Consider the following 22067-nt stretch of genomic DNA (forward strand, 5'->3'; position numbering starts at 1 on the left):
GCTGGTATATCTTTTTATATGCAAAGAGTTCTAAAAATACAGTCACAAACCACGTTTCCATACAGGTTTATTGCGAGTTAAGTCATAAAATTAAATAAAAATCACGACAGCTGTGATGGAAAATGGAAGTTTAGGTATCATTTTTATGAATGCCGACAGATCATTAGTTCGTTTGACATGGTCTTTCTGTGCTGGTAAAATTAATTATGCGAGAAATATCGGTGGAAAATCTTACATGCGCAAATATAAACGCAACGTGCAACAATTGAATAGATTTTACTGAGCTACAGTTCATATAAGGAAATGCGTCAATTAAAATAAATGTAATGAGGCCCTATTCTATGGATTACATATGACTGGGAATACAGATATGCATCTGTTGGTCAGAAAACCATTTGTCTCGTGCAGCGCGACGCTTCGCGTAGAGTGGATCAGGCTGTTGATTGTGGCCTGTTAACCAACTCCTCTTCAATGGCTGTGCGAAGTTGTGTGACATGTCTGTTGAGTAATGCAGGCCATGGGAAGAACTGGGACATTTACAGCTCGGAATTGTGTTCAGATCTTTGCGACATGGGGCTTTGCATTATCATGGCGGCGGATGAATGGTATGACAATGAGCCTCTGGATCTCAGTGCATTCAAATCGCCATCAATAAAATGCAATTATGTTCGTTGTCCGTAGTTTATGCCTGCCCATACCATAACCCCACCGCCACCATGGGGCACTCTGTTCACAACGTTGACATCAGCAAACCGCTCGCCCACAAGATGCCATACACGCTGTCTGCCAGGTACAGTTGAAACCGGGATTCATCCGTGAGGAGCACAGTTCTCCAGCGTGACCGTGGTAATTGAAGGTGAGCATTTGTCCACTATACACGCTGTCTGCCAGGTACAGTTGAAACCGGGATTCATCCGTGAGGAGCACACTTCTCCGGCGTGACAGTGGTGATTGAAGGTGAGCATTTGTCCACTGAAGTCGGTTACAACGCCGAACTGCAGTCAGGTCTAGACCCTGGTGAGGACGACGAACACACAGACGAGTTTCACTGAGACGGTTTGTGCAGAAATGCTTCGTTTGTGCAAAACCCACAGTTTTATCAGCTGTCTGGGTAGCTGGTCTCAAACGATCCTGCAGGTGAAGAAGCCGGATGTGAAGGACCTGGGTTCCCGTGGTTACACGTGATCTATGGTTACGAGGCCAGTTGGACATAAATTGTCTTATGGTAGAGAAATTAACATTTAAATTCTCTGGCAATGGGTCTGGTAGATATTCCTGCAGTCAGCATGCTAATTACACACTCCCTTAAACTTGAGACATCTGTGGCATTGTGTTGTGTGACACAACTGCACATTGTAGGGTGGCCTTTTTTATTTTTCCTAGCACGAGGTGCACCTGTGTAATGATCGTGCTGTTTAATGGAGCAGCTCCTGACTGCAATGTGCAGTTCGGGGGCGGGGCTCAATGTGGGCGGAGTCAAAAGTGTTTAACCTAAATGTAGTTTAGCCTTTTGTTATTGTTTGGTAATGAACAACTTCGTTTTACAGTAAACAATCTTTATTCTTTGCTAGAATTACAACCTATGTTTCATTAACCACTACCTCTAGTTTATCAGGATAAATCCTACAACTTTTTAAAGTCGTAGGTTTTGAAAGTTGTGTGTCAAAATGTGTCTGTTCATATTTGAACACATTTGACAGATATGGAGGCTACAAACTAGGGAGATGTTCTTTCTAGATCCCCTCCATTGGCTGGAGAGATGAAAGTCGAATCCAACCAATCAGGTTTTTCGGGCACCCGGGTTCATCCCATCTGGAGAGTGGTAGTTCAGTTTAAGGACCACATGTTCATTTTTAAAATAAATGTTTTAATCGATGACTCTGTTTAATTTAAAGTCAAATGTTATACGTAATTGATGTATGTACCTACAGTTGAAGTCTGAAGTGTGCATAAACATTAGCCAAATACATTTAAACTCAGTTTTTCACAATTACTGACATTAAATCCTAGTAAAAATTCTGTCTTAAATTTTTTATTTTTTATTTCCCCTTTTAGTTATCCAGGTAGGCCAGTTGAGAACACCTTTATTTATCCAGGTAGGCCAGTTGAACACCTTTATTTATCCAGGTAGGCCAGTTGAGAACACCTTTATTTAACCAGGTAGGCCAGTTGAGAACAAGTTGTCATTTACAACTGCGACCTGGCCAAGAATAAAGCAACGCAGTGCAACAAAACAAACAACAACAGAGTTACATATGGGATGAACAAACGTACAGTCAATAACACAATAGAAACATCTATATACAGTTTCTGCAGTTTCTGCAAATGAAGTAAGGAGGTAAGGCAATAAATAGGCCAATAGTGGCGAAGTAATTACAATTCAGCAATTAACACCGGAGTGATAGATGTGCAGATGAGGATATGCAAGTAGAGATACTGGGGTGCAAAAGAGCATGAAAAGAACGTATGGGGATGAGGTAGTTAGTTGGATGGGCTATTTACAGATGGGCTGTGTACAGGTACAGTGATCTGACAGCTGATGCTTAAAGTTAGTGAGGGAGATATAAGTCTCCAACTTCAGTGATTTTTGCGATTAGTTCCAGTCATTGGCATCCGAGAACTGGAAGGACAGGCGGCCAAAGGAGGTGTTGGCTTTGGGGATGACCAGCGGAATATACCTGCTGGAGCGCGTGCTACGGGTGGGTGTTGCTATGGTGACCAGTGAGATATACCTGCTGGAGCGCGTGATACGGGTGGGTGTTGCTATGGTGACCAGTGAGATATATCTGCTGGAGCGCTTGCTACGGGTGGGTGTTGCTATGGTGACCAGTGAGATATACCTGCTGGAGCGCGTGCTATGGGTGGGTGTTGCTATGGTGACCAGTGAGCTGAGATAAGGCGGAGCTTTACCTAGCGAAGACTTATAGATGACCTGGAGCCAGTGGGTTTGGCGACGAATATGTAGCGAGGACCAGCCAACGAGAGCGTACAGGTCGCAGTGGTGGGTAGTATATCGGGCTTTGGTGACAAAACGGATGGCACTGTGATAGACTGCATCCAATTCGCTGACCGTTGGAGACTATTTTGTAAATGACATCACCAAAGTCAAAGATTGGCAGAATACTCCGTTTTAAGATGGTATGTTTGGCAGCATGAGTAAAGGATGCTTTGTTGCGAAATAGGAAGCCGATTCTAGATTTAATTTTGGATTGGAGATGCTTAATATGAGTCTGGAAAGGGAGTTTACAGTCTAACCAGACATCTAGGTGTTTGTAGTTGTCCACATATTCTAAGTCCAAACCGTCCAGAGTAGTGATGCTAGTAGGGCAGGCGGGTGCGGGCAGCGATCGGTTGAAGAGCATTTAGTTTTACTAGCGTTTAAAAGCAGTTGAAGACCACAGAAGGAGTGTTGTATTGCATTGAGGTTTTGTTGGAGGTTTGTTAACACAGTGTCCGAAGAAGGGACAGATGTATACAGGATGGTGTCGTCTGCGTCGAGGTGGATCAAAGAATCACCAGCAAGAGCGACATCATTGATATATAGTCTTAGGTCAGTTAGGATCGACTTTATTTTACAAATGTGAAATGTCAGAATAATAGTAGTGATTTATTTCATCACATTCCCAGTGGGTCAGAAGTTTACAAACACTCAATTAGTATTTGGTAGCATTGCCTTTACATTTTTTAACTTGGGTCAAATGTTTCGGGTAGCCTTCCACAAGCTTCCCACAATAAGTAGGGTGAATTTTGGCCCATTCCTCCTGACAGAGCTGGTGTAACTGAGTCAGGTTTGTAGGCCTCCTTGCTCGCACACGCTTTTTCAGTTCTGCCCACAAATTTTTTATAGGATTGAAGTCAGGGCTTTGTGATGGCCACTCAAATACCTTGACTGTATTGTCCTTAAGCCATTTTGCCACAACTTTGGAAGGATGCTTGGGGTCATTGTCCATTTGGAATTCACATTTGCGACCAAGCTTTAACTTCCTGACTGATGTCTTGAGATGTTGCTTCAATATATCCACATCATTTTCCGCCTCATGATGCCATCGATTTTGTGAAGTGCACCAGACCCTCCTGCAGCAAAGCACCCCCACAACATGATGCTGCCACCCCCGTGCTTCATGGTTGGGATGGTGTTCTTCGGCTTGCAAGCCTCCCCCTTTTTCCACCAAACATAACAATGGTCATTATGGCCAAACAGTTCTATTTTTGTTTCATCAGACCAGATGACAGTTCTCCAAAAAGTACGATCTTTGACCGCCCCATGTGCAGTTGTAAACCGTAGTCTGGCTTTTTTTTTATGGGGTTTTGGAGCAGTGGCTTCTTCCTTGCTGAGCGGCCTTTCAGGTTATGTCGATATAGGATTAGTTTTATTGTGGATATAGATACTTTTGTACCTGTTTCCTCCAGCATCTTCACAAGGTCCTTTGCTGCGGTTCTGGGATTGATTTGCACTTTTCGCACCAAAGTATGTTCATCTCTAGGAGACAGAACGCTTCTCCTTCCTGAGCGGTATGATGGCTGCTTGATCCCATGGTGTTTATACTTGCGTACTATTGTTTGCACTGATGAACGTGGTACCTTAAGGTGTTTGGAAATTGCTCCCAAGGATGAACTAGACTTGTGGAGGTCTACAATTATAGGTATTGGCTGATTTCTTTTGATTTTCCCATGATGTCAAGCAAAGAGGCACTGAGTTTGAAGGTAGGCCTTGAAAAACATCCACAGGTACACCTCCAATTGGCTCAAATGATGTCAATTAGCCTATCAGAAGCTTCTAAAGCCATGACATCATTTTCTGGAATTTTCCAAGTTGTTTAGAGGCACAGTCAATTTAGTGTATGTAAACTTCTGACCCACTGGAATTGTGATACAGTGAATTATAAGTGAAATAATCTGTCTGTAAACTATTGTTGGAAAAATGACTTGTGTCATGCACAAAGTAGATGTCCTAACCGACTTGCCAAAACCGATAGCTTTTTAAAAAGCTATATGTGGAGTGGTTGAAAAACAAGTTTTAATGACTCCAACCTAAGTGTATGTAAACTAGTTGTAATGACTCCAACCTAAGTGTATGTAAACTAGTTGTAATGACTCCAACCTAAGTGTATGTAAACTAGTTTTAATGACTCCAACCTAAGTGTATGTAAACTAGTTTTAATGACTCCAACCTAAGTGTATGTAAACTTCCCACTTCAACTGTATCACAAAGCACCTCTGCTACACCACAGTAACGACACACTTTGGTAATCTTTTAATTGTACAGTGATCCCAATATACTGTAGGTGCACACAGTGATATGGATATAGAGATTACATAACAGAAAGTCATGGATCTGTGTTTGCTTCGTGCAGAGCGGCTGACAAGCTCCCACATGTCTTATCAAAACAGAGAACGCAGGAAGAGGAACGGTTATAAACATGTTGTGGTCTCCCATGACAACCGGTATGTCCCCATCTGGTTTTATAGAACTGAAGAGGAACGGTTATAAACATGTAGGATGCATTAAACAGATGGAAACAGAACCAGATAGACAGGAAACCGATATCATCGCCACGTCTCCCTCAGCGTAATCAAGACAAAGGAGATGATTGTGGACTACAGGAAAAGGAGGACTGAGGCACGTCCCCATTCTCATCGACGGGGCTGTAGTGGAGCAGGTTGAGACCAAGTTCCTTGGTGTCCACATCAACAACAAACTAACATGGTCCAAACACACCAAGTCAGTCGTGAAGAGGGCACGACAAAACCTATTCCCCCTCAGGAGATTGTAAAGATTTGGCATGGGTCCTCAGATCCTCAAAAGATTTCACAGCTGCACCATCGAGAGCATCCTGACGGGTTGCATCACTGCCTGGTATGGCAACTGTCTCAGAACGCAAGGCACTACAGAGGGTAGTGTGTACGGCCAAGTACATCACCGGAGGGCCAAGTCTAGGTCCAAGAGGCTTCTACTGCTTCTACTCCCAAGCCATAAGAATCCTGAACATCTAATCAAATGGCTACCCAGACTATTTGCATTGCCCCCCCCCCCTTCTATGCTGCTGCTACTCTCTGTTATTATCTATGCATAGTCACTTTAATAACTCTACCTACATGTACATAATTATCTCAATTACCTTGACACATTGACTCTGTACTGGTACCCCTTGTATATAGCCTCCACATTGTCTCTGTACCAGTACCCCCTGTATATAGCCTCCACATTGACTTGGTACCGGTACCCCCTGTATATAGCCTCCACATTGTCTCTGTACCGGTACCCCCCTGTATATAGCCTCCACATTGACTCTGTACCGGTACCCCCCTGTATATAGCCTCCACATTGACTCTGTACCGGTACCCCCTGTATATAGCCTCCACATTGACTCTGTACCGTAATACCCTGTATATAGCCTCCACACTGACTCTGTACCGTAATACCCTGTATATAGCCTCCACACTGACTCTGTACCGTAATACCCTGTATATAGCCTCCACACTGACTCTGTACCGTAATACCCTGTATATATAGCCTCCACATTGACTCTGTACCGGTACCCCCTGTATATAGCCTCCACATTGACTCTGTACCGGTACCCCCTGTATATAGCCTCCACATTGACTCTGTACCGTAATACCCTGTATATAGCCTCCACATTGACTCTGTACCGTAATACCCTGTATATAGCCTCCACACTGACTCTGTACCGTAATACCCTGTATATAGCCTCCACATTGACTCTGTACCGTAATACCCTGTATATAGCCTCCACATTGACTCTATACCGTAATACCCTGTATATAGCCTCCACACTGACTCTGTACCGTAATACCCTGTATATAGCCTCCACATTGACTCTATACCGTAATACCCTGTATATAACCTCCACATTGACTCTGTACCGTAATACCCTGTATATAGCCTCCACACTGACTCTGTACCGTAATACCCTGTATATAGCCTCCACATTGACTCTATACCGTAATACCCTGTATATAGCCTCCACATTGACTCTATACCGTAATACCCTGTATATAGCCTCCACATTGACTCTATACCGTAATACCCTGTATATAGCCTCCACATTGCCTCTATACCGTAATACCCTGTATATAGCCTCCACATTGACTCTATACCGTAATACCCTGTATATAGCCTCCACATTGACTCTATACCGTAATACCCTGTATATAGCCTCCACATTGACTCTGTACCGTAATACCCTGTATATAGCCTCCACATTGACTCTATACCGTAATACCCTGTATATAGCCTCCACATTGACTCTATACCGTAATACCCTGTATATAGCCTCCACATTGACTCTGTACCGTAATACCCTGTATATAGCCTCCACATTGACTCTGTACCGTAATACCCTGTATATAGCCTCCACATTGACTCTGTACCGTAATACCCTGTATATAACCCCGCTATTGCTGCTCTTTAATTATTTGTTTTTCTTCTCTCACTTTTTTTCTTAAGTTGTATTTTTTGTGGGTATTTTTCTTAAAACTGCGTTGTTGGTTAAAGGCTTGTAAGTAAGCATTTCACTGTTGTATTCGGCACATGTGACAAATACAATTTGATTATGTGTTCACACCACAGGGTCTAACAAGGCAAGGTTTCTTAAACAACTGCGGGGTGTTTGTTGTGACGCAGTTGTTGTTGTTGTCTGCTGTGTTATTGTTGTTTTTCTAACCACTAGGCTACGCTGCCGTCCCTCCACTCTAACCACTAGACTACGCTGCCGCCCCTCCACTCTAACCACTAGGCTACGCTGCCGCCCCTCCACTCTAACCACTAGACTACGCTGCCGCCCCTCCACTCTAACCACTAGGCTACGCTGCCGCCCCACCACTCTAACCACTAGACTACGCTGCCGCCCCTCCACTCTAACCACTAGGCTACGCTGCCGCCCCTCCACTCTAACCACTAGGCTACGCTGCCGCCCCCTGTTAATTGTGTTGTTTAGTAAAAATTATGTAGAAGTCATCAAATCAAATCAAATATATAACCCCACCCACTTTGCCAAAGCACAGCCTCCACACCACTAGAGGGATATCTTCAACCACCTACTTACCATCCTGAGTATAGCCCGAGTATAGCCCACAAAGATCTCCGCCACGGCACAACCCAAGGGGGGGCGCCAACCCAGACAGGATGACCACATCAGTGACTCAACCCACTCAGGTGACGCACCCCTTCCAGGTACGGCATGAGAGAGCCCCAGTAAGCCAGTGACTCAGCCCCTGTAATAGGGCCAACCCAGACAGGATGATCACATCAGTGACTCAACCCAGAGTCACCAGAATCTATGATCTCTTTACCGGAGCTGGTATGACTTCATGTTCAAAGCACATTCATCTTGTCAGTATATCTATATAGTATAGTCTGTCTCCATTCTCATGAGGAAAGTAAACAGCATTATAAATCAGGATAGGTAGTAACTGTATATACAGTGGGGCAAAAAAGTATTTAGTCAGCCACCAATTGTTTGGAGTGTGACTGTTTGAGGTTGTGGACAGGTGTCTTTTATACTGATAACAAGTTCAAACAGGTGCCATTAATACAGATAACAAGTGGAGGACAGAGGAGCCTCTTAAAGAAGAAGTTACAGGTCTGTGAGAGCCAGAAATCTTGCTTGTTTGTAGGTGACCAAATACTTTTTTCCCACCATATTTTGCAAATAAATAAATAAAAAATCCTACAATGTGATTTTCTGGATTTTTTTTCTCATTTTGTCTGTCATAGTTGAAGTGTACCTATGATGAAAATTACAGGCCTCATCTTTTTAAGTGGGAGAACTTGCACAATTGGTGGCTGACTAAATACTTTTTTTGCTCCACTGTATATAGGCTTAGATAGTTGATTAAATTATTGTTGATGTCGTCCAACCCTAGGACACCGTTCAGATGGAAAACAGAAATGTCAAGGAAGTGAATACTCACTTCTCATTGGTTGCCAGATCATCATACATCATCACAACAATCTGCTCGTCAGGGATGCCATTCTTGTGGACGATCTGGTACGCATGGCAAGCATCGGCCTAGGAAGAAAAATAAGGTACTGTAAGTCAACAAATGAACTCCATCACATTCTGATAAATGAAAATCAATAAGTGCATCGAGGACATCGTCCCCACAGTGACTGTACGTACATACCCCAACCAAAAGCCATGGATTACAGGCAACATTCCAACTGAGCTAAAGGGTAGAGCTGCTGCTTTCAAGGTGCGGGACTCTAACCCGGAAGCTTATAAGAAATCCTGCTCTGCCTCCGAAGAACCATCAAACAGGTAAAGCGTCAATACAGGACTAAGATTGAATCATACTACACCAGCTCTGATGCTCGTCGGATGTGGCAGGGCTTGAAAACCATTACAGACTACAAATGGAAGCACAGCCAAGCTGGTGTAACTGGGGTAGGTCTGAACACCACTGTTGCCATTCTCGTGTCAGATCAGGTGGTAATTCTTCGTTCCAGCTGAGTCCCCTCTCCCACATTTCCTGGAACATGCACTTGATCCTGATGGTGAAGGGAGTTAAGAAACCAAGAGGGTCGAAGATACGTGCAGACGACTGCAGAACACTTCTCTTTGTGTTTTCCTTTTGCCTTAGAATGCTCAGTAGTGGCCTGAGGTCAAACACAAAGTCATCCGTTTCCAGCCTCCATACTAAACCTAAAACCTTCAGCACTAATCCTTGTGTTTCTAGCATCAACAGGTGGTCAGTTGTCGTACTCTCCTCCCATTTTGTTTTCAATTCCGGAGAGTTGGTCATTCACTTGCAGAGGTCCATGCCTGCAATCAACAGCATTCGCTTTGCAGTTGTTGTCACAAGGTAAGCCTCTTCAACATTGAGTGAACTTGCAATGAAGTCATCTACATATAGAGATACTGAGAGAGTCACTCTAACTTCTGGTTGTTCTGTTTCATATTGTTTCAGGTGCTTCCTGGTTGTAGCTGCCAGCAAGAATGGACTTGGCGAAGCTCCAAATACCACTCTTTTCATCCTCAGCACACGTAGCTAGTCTTCATTTTCTCCCCTTGGTGGGCCAGTGAGCCATAGAAATCTCACAGCGTCTCTGTCTCTCTCTGCTAGGGATATCTGCAGGAAAGCTTTCTTGATGTCTGCCATGAATGCGATCTCATGTAGTCTGAACCTTATCAGAACGCTGAGCAGATCCGGATTCAGGTTCGGTCCTGTGAGTAGACAGTCATTGAGGGATGGACAGCCATCTTCATGGGACGAGGCATCAAACACCACTCTGTTTTGTTGTCACCTTATCTTCTCGGAGTACTGCATGGTGAGGTAAGTAGCATTTTACGCTGTCTGCGCTTGATGAGTTGTCCTTGGGCACGTCCTCTGCCATATCCTGTTGTAAGTAGTCCTCTACCACTTCATTGGATCTGCTGTACAACGTCACGTCTTTTTCTTCAGACCTTCAAAACCGTTTCTTGGTGATTCTGTAGTTGTCTTGGAGTTCTGGCATTTCTCGTTTCCATGGCAACTCCACGTGGTATCGTCCATCTTTTGAAGGTGGTTGTTTCCACCTTTGTAGAGCCTCGGTTTCCTCTGGGTTCTGTGTTTCCTCGAACCTTTGTAGAGCCTCGGTTTCCTCTGGGTTCTGTGTTTTCTCGCTTAGAATACCCAGAGACTCAAGCTCCCAGAATGCATGCAGTTGTTTGGATACTAGTGTGTCTTCATCAAGTGGGATGAACATGCAGGTTGCCTCGGCGACACTTGACATGGACACGGGTCTCTGCACCGACCATCCAAAGGTGCTCTCTAAAGCAACTAGCGTCTCCGTCAGTCGCTACACTCTGCATGATACTATCTGCCAGTAGTAGTCTGCTCCTATCAGGACAGAGAGTTCAGGATCATTGTCATCTCCTGGAAAGTCTGCGAGCTGCAGTCCCCTTTTACTGAGCTCATACTGAATCCGTTCACCAGAAACCTTCATCACAGCTGTGCACACTTGTGGGGTTTCAATCGCCTCTATCTCTAGTCTCTGCTGTTTGTCCCAGATGTTCTCCAAGATGACTTTCACTGTGTTGCGTTGGGATGTTGCTGGAGAAGAGGAGGCAAACGTGCTTCTACACCTGCATTGCTTGCTGTTTGGGGTTTTAGGCTGGGTTTCTGTACAGCACTTTGAGACATCAGCTGATGTGCGAAGGGCTATATAAATACATTTGATTTGAAACGTGTGAAGAGTGAGTGCCTCTTGTCTGATTACTGGTAGCTTCAAGCCCTTCACAAGGTTTTCATGTATGAAGCTTCTCTGACTGCCTCCATCTAGTAAGCAACGAGCTATCTTCCTGCCCGATGGGCCTTCTACCCATGTCTTTGCCGTTTGTAGCAACACAGTGTTCTGTCCATCTGGTTTCATCTTCACTGAATGGAGAATAACTGAGGAAACAACAGCATCTACAGAAACAGTAGGGGGTTGCACCTCACTCCTCTTACTGGTACACACCGCAATGTGATGTCTGCTTCCACATGTTGCACATGTTGCATCTTTGACTTTACAGAATTGTGCTATGTGTCTCTGTCCTAAACATACAAAGCATCTTCCCATGTTCTTTAGTGTCTCGTTGCGTGTAGCAATATTGTAGTCAGGGCAGTTTTGTGATTTGTGGTCTGCACTGTCACAGAATAGACACGTTTGTTGTTCCTTCTGGCTGGCTGTATGCAGTGCTGCAGCAGAGGGCATGCTGGGTCTTTTTGGTTTCATTTCATTGGAGAAGCATGACTGGTTCCATGGTTTGCTCTCTTTCTGTTGGTTGTATGCGCTCTCTCCCTGCTCTGAACCTCTTTCTGTTGGTTGTATGATCTTGTCATTTGTAGCGCTCTCTCCCTGCTCTGACCCTCTTTCTGTTGGTTGTATGATCTTGTCATTTGTAGCGCTCTCTCCCTGCTCTGACCCTCTTTCTGTAGGAAACTGACGATCTCAGACACTTTCCATTCATCATCTACTCCCCTCTGACGACTATAGTCAAGAGCTATGTCCTCTGGAATCATCTGCAGTAAGATTGGGAATAGTATAGGCTTCCATAGGTTTCTGACACTACACCCAGTGATTCCAGGCTCCTAATCTGAATTTCACATGAATCATATAGCTGCCTCAATGCATTTAGATCAGAGGATTTCTTCACAGGTGTGAGATTCAGCAGCTTTGACATATGAGCACTAATCACAAGATCTTTCCTTCCAAATATGCTCTTGAGTAGAGCGATTGCATCATCATAGTTACGGTCTGTTAACATCAGTCCTGCTACTGCCTTTGCAGCTGGTCCAGTGAGATGTGTTTTCAGATAGGTAAACTTCTCTTTATTACACAATGAATCGTTGTGAATAGCAGTCTCATACTGGCTCCAAAACTCCTGCCACATACTGACATCTCCATTTCTCAATAATCAACTTAGCGTCACTCACCCGTGCTGGTAGTGGATTGACGTCCTGTTTTTTCTTTCACTCGTTGTGCACGGCTCTTCAGCATGATAACGGGCTCTTTGTAATCCTCCGCAATCTCTGCCTCCAATCGGTCCAATGGCGTTAACTGTTCAATTCCACGATCAAGTTCAAACAAGCTGTCCTCCTAAACTGAAATCAATTCCAACAATGTACTCAAGTGTTCGCTATCCGGATTTGACTGGGTTATTTCCACGTCAATCTGATTCAAAATCCGCGTTGTGGCGCCTCGAATGGTACCCCGCTTTCGTCTCATTCTTTCTGCTTCATGCCGACGTTCCTCCTCAGCCATTTCAGCCACTTCATCCCTACGATCTTCGTTGCAGCTCATACTTTTCCCGGGTTTCGCCACCAAAATATAGTATAACGATCTACAAAGTAATGACTAAGGACGTCAGGTTTGAAATGAAAGCTTATTTTAGTAATAATACTTGTTCACGTTACATTTAACAACTTTAGATTCTACAAAACAATAAAAGAAAGTTACTAGCGAGAGTTAAAATAATCACTTGTATATCACTGGTTCTCTCTACTTCCTGTCGCATGGCATTCTGGAACTTGCAGTCAAAAGAGTAATCCAATGCTAACTAATACAAACAAAAATATGTATGTAGTTCTCTCAATCTCCAACACATGAATTCTAATACAATTACATATGTAAATAACTGTAAAGAAAATATCTGTAGATACAGCTCAATGAATTAACTGTAAACATCAACTCTGTAACCCATTAAAGTTACAACACCGCAGGGCCAGACGGATTACCAGGACGTGTGCTCCGGGCATGTGCTGACCAACTGGCAGGTGTCTTTACTGACATTTTCAACATGTCCCTGATTGAGTCTGTAATACCAACATGTTTCAAGCAGACCACCATAGTCCCGGTGCACAAGAACAGTAAGGCAACCTGCCTAAATGACTACAGACCTGTAGCTCTCACATCCATTGCCGTGGAGTGCTTTGAAAGGCTGGTCATGGCTCACATCAACACCATCATCCCAGAAACCCTAGACCCACTCCAATTTGCATACCGCCCTAACAGATCCACAGATGATGCAATCTCTACTGCACTGTCCTTCCCCACCTGGACAAAAGGAACACCTATGTCAGAATGCTATTCATTGACTACAGCTCAGAGTTCAACACCATAGTGCCCTCAAAGCTCATCACTAAGTTAAGGACCCTGGGACTAAACACCTCCCTCTGCAACTGGATCCTGGACTTCCTGAAGGGCCGCCCCCAGGTGTTGAGGGTAGGTAGCAACATATCCGCCACGCTGATCCTCAACACTGGAGCCCCTCAGGGGTGTGTGCTCAGTCCCCTCCTGTACTCCCTGTTCACTCATGACTGCATGGCCAGGCACGACTCAAACGCCATCATTAAGTTTGCTGACGACAACAGTGGTAGGCCTGATCAACAACAACGATGAGACAGCCTATATGGAGGAGGTCAGATACCTGGTCGTCTGGTGCCAGGACAACAACCTCTCCCTCAATGTGATCAAGACAAATGAGATGATTGTGGACTACAGGAAAAGGAGGACCGAGCACGCCCCCATTCTCATTGATGGGGCTGTAGTGGAGCAGGTTGAGAGCTTCAAGTTCCTTGGTGTTCACATCAACAACAAACTAGAATGGTCCAAACACATCAAGACAGCCGTGAAGAGGGCACGACAAAACCTATTCCCCCTTAGGAAACTGAAAATATTTGGCATGGGTCCTCAGATCCTCAAAAGGTTCTACAGCTGCAACGTCGAGAGCATCCTGACTGGTTGCATCACTGCCTGGTACGGCAACTGCTCGGCCTCTGACCGCAAGGCACTACAGAGGGTAGTGCGTAGGGCCCACATCACTGGGGCTAAGCTGCCTGCCATCCAGGAAACGTTCTGCTTTTCATCGGTAGCTTTTCATCGGCAGGTTTTCTTGTCATGGTCCTTCATTTATAAACATAATTTTCTCCACACAGATATTATATATGGAATAATCGGGACATATTGTATTAAAAATACTTCTTTGTTTTTAGAATATTGGTTCTGAAATAATATCCTATTGGTGAGCCAACTGGTAAATGCAGAGGGTCTTTTACTCAGTTATAAGGAATTCGTATCACTTTACAAGGTCCCTGTAACACCTAAAGATGTTGCAATTGTTTTTAGATGCCATTCATACAAATACACATTGCTGTATTTTTCAGGAACGTGTCAAGACCTGACCCTCAGAGCCTACCTTCTATTGACCCTGTTGACTCATCAGTAGGAAAGATTTGTTTCTCTTTTGGTCCATTGAACAGCAGAGCGATATGGACCTTGTTTCAGCAGGATGTTGTCATGCCTTATTGGAACAGATGTATTCATAATATCTGTTGGAAAAACGTTTGGATGTTGACACGCATATATCTACTTGTTATTGTCCTGCCAACCACTATATGAAGAAGTTTAAGGAAAACATCAACTCAAATTGCTCCTTTTTGTAATGACCACTCAGAAACAGTGTTGCATCTTTTTTGGCATTGTATGCATGTAAGAAAACTGTGGCAAGACATAAGTAGATTTATAATTGAGCACATTAATGAAGATTTTACACTACTGTGGAGGGATGTACTGCTTGGATTCTTTACCTATGATAGAAATAAGCTGAAACAATTTTATGTAATTAATTTAATTATTCTTTTGGCCAAATTCCATATTCACAAATGTAAATTTACAAATGAAACGCCACATTTTCTTACCTTACAAAAATAAATTGAACTGTATTTTAAGACAATTAAATACTGTTAGAATTATAAGTGTCTGTATGTCCCTTAAGGTCTGTGTGTAATGTGATATTTTACCCCCCAATTGTCCTTTGTATGTTATTTATATACTCTTGTGTTCAAACATGTACTTCCTGTATTGATTTGTTATTAAGGAAAAAGAAACGCAAAACTTTTGAGAATTTAAAAAAAAAAATTATGCTGATTTTATATCAGTTGTCGTCAATTGGATGGAAACCTATTGGTATCAATTTATGTGCAACTTTAAAAAATGGCGTATGCATTTTTTTACAAATATGTTTTTTAAAACATTTCAGTCATAAACATACAAACTATTATTCAGTTATATATTATTCATCCCATGGGATGTTGGCTATCAACAACAAGGCAACTCCTATGACTAATTGGGAATGGGACGCAAGCGTAGGATTGATCACCCTGTCGCTGGCCGCCTTTGGGGGAGGGTGTATAGTGTGAAAGGCCGAAACACCCTAGGAACCAAAAGGTACACTACTGACGATGCGCTCCCCAAATTTCACCACCCTCACTGTTCATGAACTCTTGGAAGTGCTTGCACAAAGGATAGTAACATCTCATCCTGTGTTCTTGGAATCAGATATAAAAAGATATATACAAATATATATTAAATATATATAATATATAAATATATAAGATATATACAAAGAGATATACAAAGGAACAATTTACTATCGATTTACTATCAATTTATCAATTTATAATAATTTATAATTTATTAATTTATATAATTTATAATGTATTAATTTATATAATTTATAATAATTTATATCAATTTACTATCGAGGGGGAGGGGGAAGAAAATACAAATAATAGTGATTTTAAAGTGTATTGGAAAGGGTTTCCTCATGACACTGCAGTAGTTTGTCTAGACCAGGGACATCTGCAGTAGTTTGTCCAGACCAGGGACATCTGCAGTAGTTTGTCCAGACCAGGGACACTGCAGTAGTTTGTCTAGACCAGGGACACTGCAGTAGTTTGTCTAGACCAGGGACACTGCAGTAGTTTGTCCAGACCAGGGACATCTGCAGTAGTTTGTCCAGACCAGGGACACTGCAGTAGTTTTTACATTTCCTTTGTTTAACCAGGCAAGTCAGTTAAAGAACAAATTCTTATTTTCAATGACGGCCTGGGAACAGCGGGTTAACTGGTCTAGGAACAGTGGGTTAACTGCCTTGTTCAGAACGACAGATTTGTACCTTGTCAGCTCGGGGATTCGAACTTGCAACCTTGCGGTTACTAGTCCAACACTCTAACCACTAGGCTACCCTACCTCCTCTACACTCTAACCACTAGGCTACCCTACCTCCTCTACACTCTAACCGCTAGGCTACCCTACCTCCTCTACACTCTAACCGCTAGGCTACCCTACCTCCTCTACACTCTAACCGCTAGGCTACCCTACCTCCTCTACACTCTAACCGCTAGGCTACCCTACCTCCTCTACACTCTAACCGCTAGGCTACCCTACCTCCTCTACACTCTAACCGCTAGGCTACCCTACCTCCTCTACACTCTAACCACTAGGCTACCCTACCTCCTCTACACTCTAACCGCTAGGCTACCCTACCTCCTCTACACTCTAACCGCTAGGCTACCCTATCTCCTCTACACTCTAACCGCTAGGCTACCCTGCCTCCTCTACACTCTAACCGCTAGGCTACCCTACCTCCTCTACACTCTAACCGCTAGGCTACCCTACCTCCTCCACACTCTAACCGCTAGGCTACCCTACCTCCTCTACACTCTAACCACTAGGCTACCCTACCTCCTCTACACTCTAACCACTAGGCTACCCTACCTCCTCTACACTCTAACCGCTAGGCTACCCTACCTCCTCTACACTCTAACCGCTAGGCTACCCTACCTCCTCTACACTCTAACCGCTAGGCTACCCTACCTCCTCTACACTCTAACCGCTAGGCTACCCTACCTCCTCTACACTCTAACCGCTAGGCTACCCTACCTCCTCTACACTCTAACCGCTAGGCTACCCTATTTCCTCTACACTCTAACCGCTAGGCTACCCTACCTCCTCCACACTCTAACCACTAGGCTACCCTACCTCCTCTACACTCTAACCACTAGGCTACCCTACCTCCTCTACACTCTAACCGCTAGGCTACCCTACCTCCTCTACACTCTAACCGCTAGGCTACCCTACCTCCTCTACACTCTAACCGCTAGGCTACCCTACCTCCTCTACACTCTAAACACTAGGCTACCCTGCCTCCTCTATACTCTAACCACTAGGCTACCCTACCTCCTCTACACTCTAACCACTAGGCTACCCTACCTCCTCTACACTCTAACCACTAGGCTACCCTATCCTCCTCTACACTCTAACCACTAGGCTACCCTGCCGCCTCTACACTCTAACCACTAGGCTACCCTACCTCCTCTACACTCTAACCACTAGGCTACCCTACCTCCTCTACATTCTAACCACTAGGCTACCCTATCCTCCTCTACACTCTAACCACTAGGCTACCCTGCCGCCTCTACACTCTAACCACTAGGCTACCCTACCTCCTCTACACTCTAACCACTAGGCTACCCTACCTCCTCTACACTCTAACCACTAGGCTACCCTACCTCCTCTACACTCTAACCGCTAGGCTACCCTACCTCCTCTACACTCTAAACACTAGGCTACCCTACCTCCTCTACACTCTAACCACTAGGCTACCCTGCCGCCTCTACACTCTAACCACTAGGCTACCCTACCTCCTCTACACTCTAACCACTAGGCTACCCTACCTCCTCTACATTCTAACCACTAGGCTACCCTGCCGCCCCTAATGATGGAGAGCCATCGAGAACAGTATAAATCCAGGAACATATCACCCTAGTTCCATAGTACACAGGGGTGCTGAACTGAGTGGGTTGGATGCTCTACTAAAACTAGTCACGAGGTATCTATGGTGTTCAGGATGTCGCTGTACAATTTCTGCTGAGCAGTCCAATAAAATAAATGTTTTTCATAGAAATGGGTCACAAGACGGTGCCAATATGGGAGTGTATGGAGAGACAAGTGAAGTGCATCATATTTGTATATATTGTGCACATCAGTGTTATTTAGGTGACTTACAGTATAACACACATCAGTGTTATTTAGGTGACTTACAGTATAACACACATCAGTGTTATTTAGGTGACTTACAGTATAACACACATCAGTGTTATTTAGGTGACTTACAGTATAACACACATCAGTGTTATTTAGGTGACTTACAGTATAACACACATCAGTGTTATTTAGGTGACTTACAGTATAACACACATCAGTGTTATTTAGGTGACTTACAGTATAACACACATCAGTGTTATTTAGGTGACTTACAGTATAACACACATCAGTGTTATTTAGGTGACTTACAGTATAACACACATCAGTGTTATTTAGGTGACTTACAGTATAACACACATCAGTGTTATTTAGGTGACTTACAGTATAACACACATCAGTGTTATTTAGGTGACTTACAGTATAACACACATCAGTGACTAAAATAACCACCCCTTTGTAGTTATTCAAACATACATGTTAGCATTACTGTTTTCTCTATGCATACATATAACACATCGTATAATAAGTGTCTTCCTCGTAAAATGAAATCAAAATCAACCTTTGTCCAAATTGTTAGTACAGTATAACCTAATATAGGAAAGCTAGATTTAACACAAAATGTCCTATTGTTTGTTTAAACAGTAAAGACAGTACTTTCAAAGACGCTGATTTCATCAAAGAAAGAGAAAAACACATTTCATCAAAGAAAGAGAAAAACACATTTCTTTGAATCGTGTTTACGGTCATCGCCCCCCCCCCCCCCCCCCCCCCTCTTGGCGCAGTCTGATTGGCTTTCGGCCAAAACCCTCATGTTTTCCCCATCTCCAACATGTGTATAAAAGTCCTGTCTCCTAGCATGTCCCAGCTACACACGTTTTTGGAGTCTTCCTGATGACAACAAAAAGGTAAAAAAAAATAAAAAAAAGGTAATCAAACGTTTTTTAATTTTCTATGGCACCTCAAAATATAGCTAACTTTAGAGAATTTACAGTGATATAATGTGCTACTTGTAGCTAGACCTGTGCTTTGAAAATGATGAAGTAGGTAACAGCTAATTTAGCTAGAAATGTTTGTTGGCAGCCATAGGATCAACAGCACGTATGATGCTTTTAGATGGTACTAGGTAGACGGCAAAACCGGATGTCAGTGTTTTATTTGAACATTTTATTATTAACATCAAATCAATACAGGAAGTACATGTGGGAACACAAGTGTATATATAAATAACATACAAAGGACAATTGGGGTGTATAATATCACATTACACAAGGACTTTAAGGGACATACAGACACTCATAAATCTAACAGTTTTTTTGTTAGTAGATTATTTGTCTTAAAATACAGTTAAATGTATTTTTGTAAGCCAAGAAAATGTGGTGTGTTTTGTTTGTAAATTTACATTTGTGAATATGAAATTTGGCCAAAAGAATAATGAAATTAATTACATAAAATAGTTTCAGCTTATTTCTATCATAGGTAAAGAATCCAAGCAGTACATCCCTTGCAACCTTCCGGTTACTAGTCCAACGCTCTAACCACTAGGCTACCCTGCCGCCCCAGGGTAGCTTAGGGGCGTCAGCCGGTAGCTTAGGGGCGTCAGCCGGTAGACGGGACTTGCCGCAACAGTTCAAATATTGCAACTTGTAGCGTTACTTTATACCGGATGTTGATTTGCGCTATTTGTTTACTGAAATCACCACAACGCTTGCTTTTTACTTGATTTAACCTTTGACTAGGCAGTTCCATGTAATAAGGGCTCTATATAATACTGTACGTTTTCTTGAATTTGTTCTGGATTTGGGGACTATGAAAAGACCCCTGGTGGCATGTCTTGAGTAAAAGTAAAGATACCTTTTTAGTAGAAAATGAGTCACCCAGTAAAATCCTACTTGAGTAATAGTATTTGGTTTTAAATATACTTTAGTTTCAAAAGTAAATGTAATTGCTAAAATATTCTTAAGTAGGACAAGTATAAATAATTGCAAAATCCTTATATTTAGCAAACCAGACAGCACCATTCTTCATTTACAGATAGCCAGGGGAACACTCCAACACTCAGACATCATTTACAGATAGCCAGGGGAACACTCCAACACTCAGACATCATTTACAGATAGCCAGGGGAACACTCCAACACTCAGACATCATTTACAGATAGCCAGGGGAACACTCCAACACTCAGACATCATTTACAGATAGCCAGGGGAACACTCCCAACACTCAGACATCATTTACAGATAGCCAGGGGAACACTCCAACACTCAGACATCATTTACAGATAGCCAGGGGAACACTCCCAACACTCAGACATCATTTACAGATAGCCAGGGGTACACTCCAACACTCAGACATCATTTACAGATAGCCAGGGGAACATTCCAACACTCAGACATCATTTACAGATAGCCAGGGGAACACTCCAACACTCAGACATCATTTACAGATAGCCAGGGGAACACTCCCAACACTCAGACATCATTTACAGATAGCCAGGGGCAACATTCCAACACTCAGACATCATTTACAGATAGCCAGGGGAACACTCCAACATCCACTGCTCTGTAGCTAACTAGTATTTTACAAAATAATGTGTGTGAGTATCATCGTTGACTGTGTAAGGACAGTGGAGACTAAAACTAAACATTTAGTTAGTAACATGGAGATGTGAAACATACTCCTCGGCCTTGTGTCCACGTTTTGCGCTGGTCAGTTGCAATTTTTTTGAGTGGCTGCGACCGGTAGGAAGACACTTAAGTGTTTTTTGAAGCAGAGGTGAGGACTTTGAGCAACGTGTAGGTGCCTGAAATCAGGGGAAAGTGGAACACGCTAACCAACGTGACATCCTGTCCATATGCAGTGAATGTGATCACAGTGATAACACCTTTTTTTTTTTATGTAATTTATCCTTTTCCAGGAACACAGACGGACACTGGGAGAGGATCATGTTGACGTTGACTCTTCTGGGCCTCAGTATAGGACTGGTGGCTAATGCTTTCCCCACACAGAATTCTGGAAACGGGAAGAACTGGGTGGTGATTGTCGCTGGCTCCAAAGGCTGGCACAACTACAGACACCAGGCAAGTGTTAAGTTCAAGTTAGAACATGTACAATCTGTTACCACATTTCCACCATCAGTAGACTGAATATTTACTATTTGAGACTATGAATACAGACCTGCCATTGACCTCTGTTATGTAACTACAGGATTGTCTCTAGCGTTGCTTGAAAGAAAAAGGTACATAATATACTCAATAACGCCCCCCCACCCCCCCACCACCACCTCTCCTCAGTTGATTTCAAATCAAATTTGATTTGTCACGTGCACTGAAATACAACCACTGTAGACCTTACAGTGAAAATGCTTACTGTACAAGCCCCTTAACCAACATTGCAATTTTTAAGTAAAAAAATTGTTATTAGGTAAAGAAATGAAAATAACAGTAGCGAGGCTATATACAGGTGGTATATTTGTATGTATATATATATATATATATATATATATATTTTTTTTTTCACCTTTATTTAACCAGGTAGGCTAGTTGAGAACACCTTTATTTAACCAGGTAGGCTAGTTGAGAACACCTTTATTTAACCAGGTAGGCTAGTTGAGAACACCTTTATTTAACCAGGTAGGCTAGTTGAGAACACCTTTATTTAACCAGGTAGGCTAGTTGAGAACAAGTTCTCATTTGCAACTGCGACCTGGCCAAGATAAAGCATAGCAGTGTGAACAGACAACACAGGAGTGGGTATA

General features: G+C 43.1%; 1 protein-coding gene across 4 annotated transcripts in view; it reads left to right on the forward strand.

The window, feature by feature from the left end:
* The first annotated feature begins 9930 nt into the window (after positions 1-9930).
* The window catches only part of LOC109882189 (legumain), a 49908-nt gene continuing 37771 nt past the window's right edge, over positions 9931-22067 (forward strand). The window contains exons 1-2 of one of the 4 annotated variants that reach the window (XM_031829333.1): positions 9931-10296; positions 21228-21390. In XM_031829333.1, coding sequence (XP_031685193.1) covers positions 10112-10296; positions 21228-21390 — 348 coding nt within the window. In that variant the 5' untranslated portion in view covers positions 9931-10111. Of the gene's footprint in view, positions 10297-19118; positions 19240-21227; positions 21391-22067 lie in introns of those variants that run through there. The other 3 variants (XM_020474277.2, XM_031829334.1, XM_031829332.1) reach the window with 3 other exon arrangements.

The sequence above is a fragment of the Oncorhynchus kisutch genome, linkage group LG7 (genome assembly GCF_002021735.2).
Source record: "Oncorhynchus kisutch isolate 150728-3 linkage group LG7, Okis_V2, whole genome shotgun sequence".
NCBI classification, from domain to species: Eukaryota; Metazoa; Chordata; class Actinopteri; order Salmoniformes; family Salmonidae; genus Oncorhynchus; species Oncorhynchus kisutch.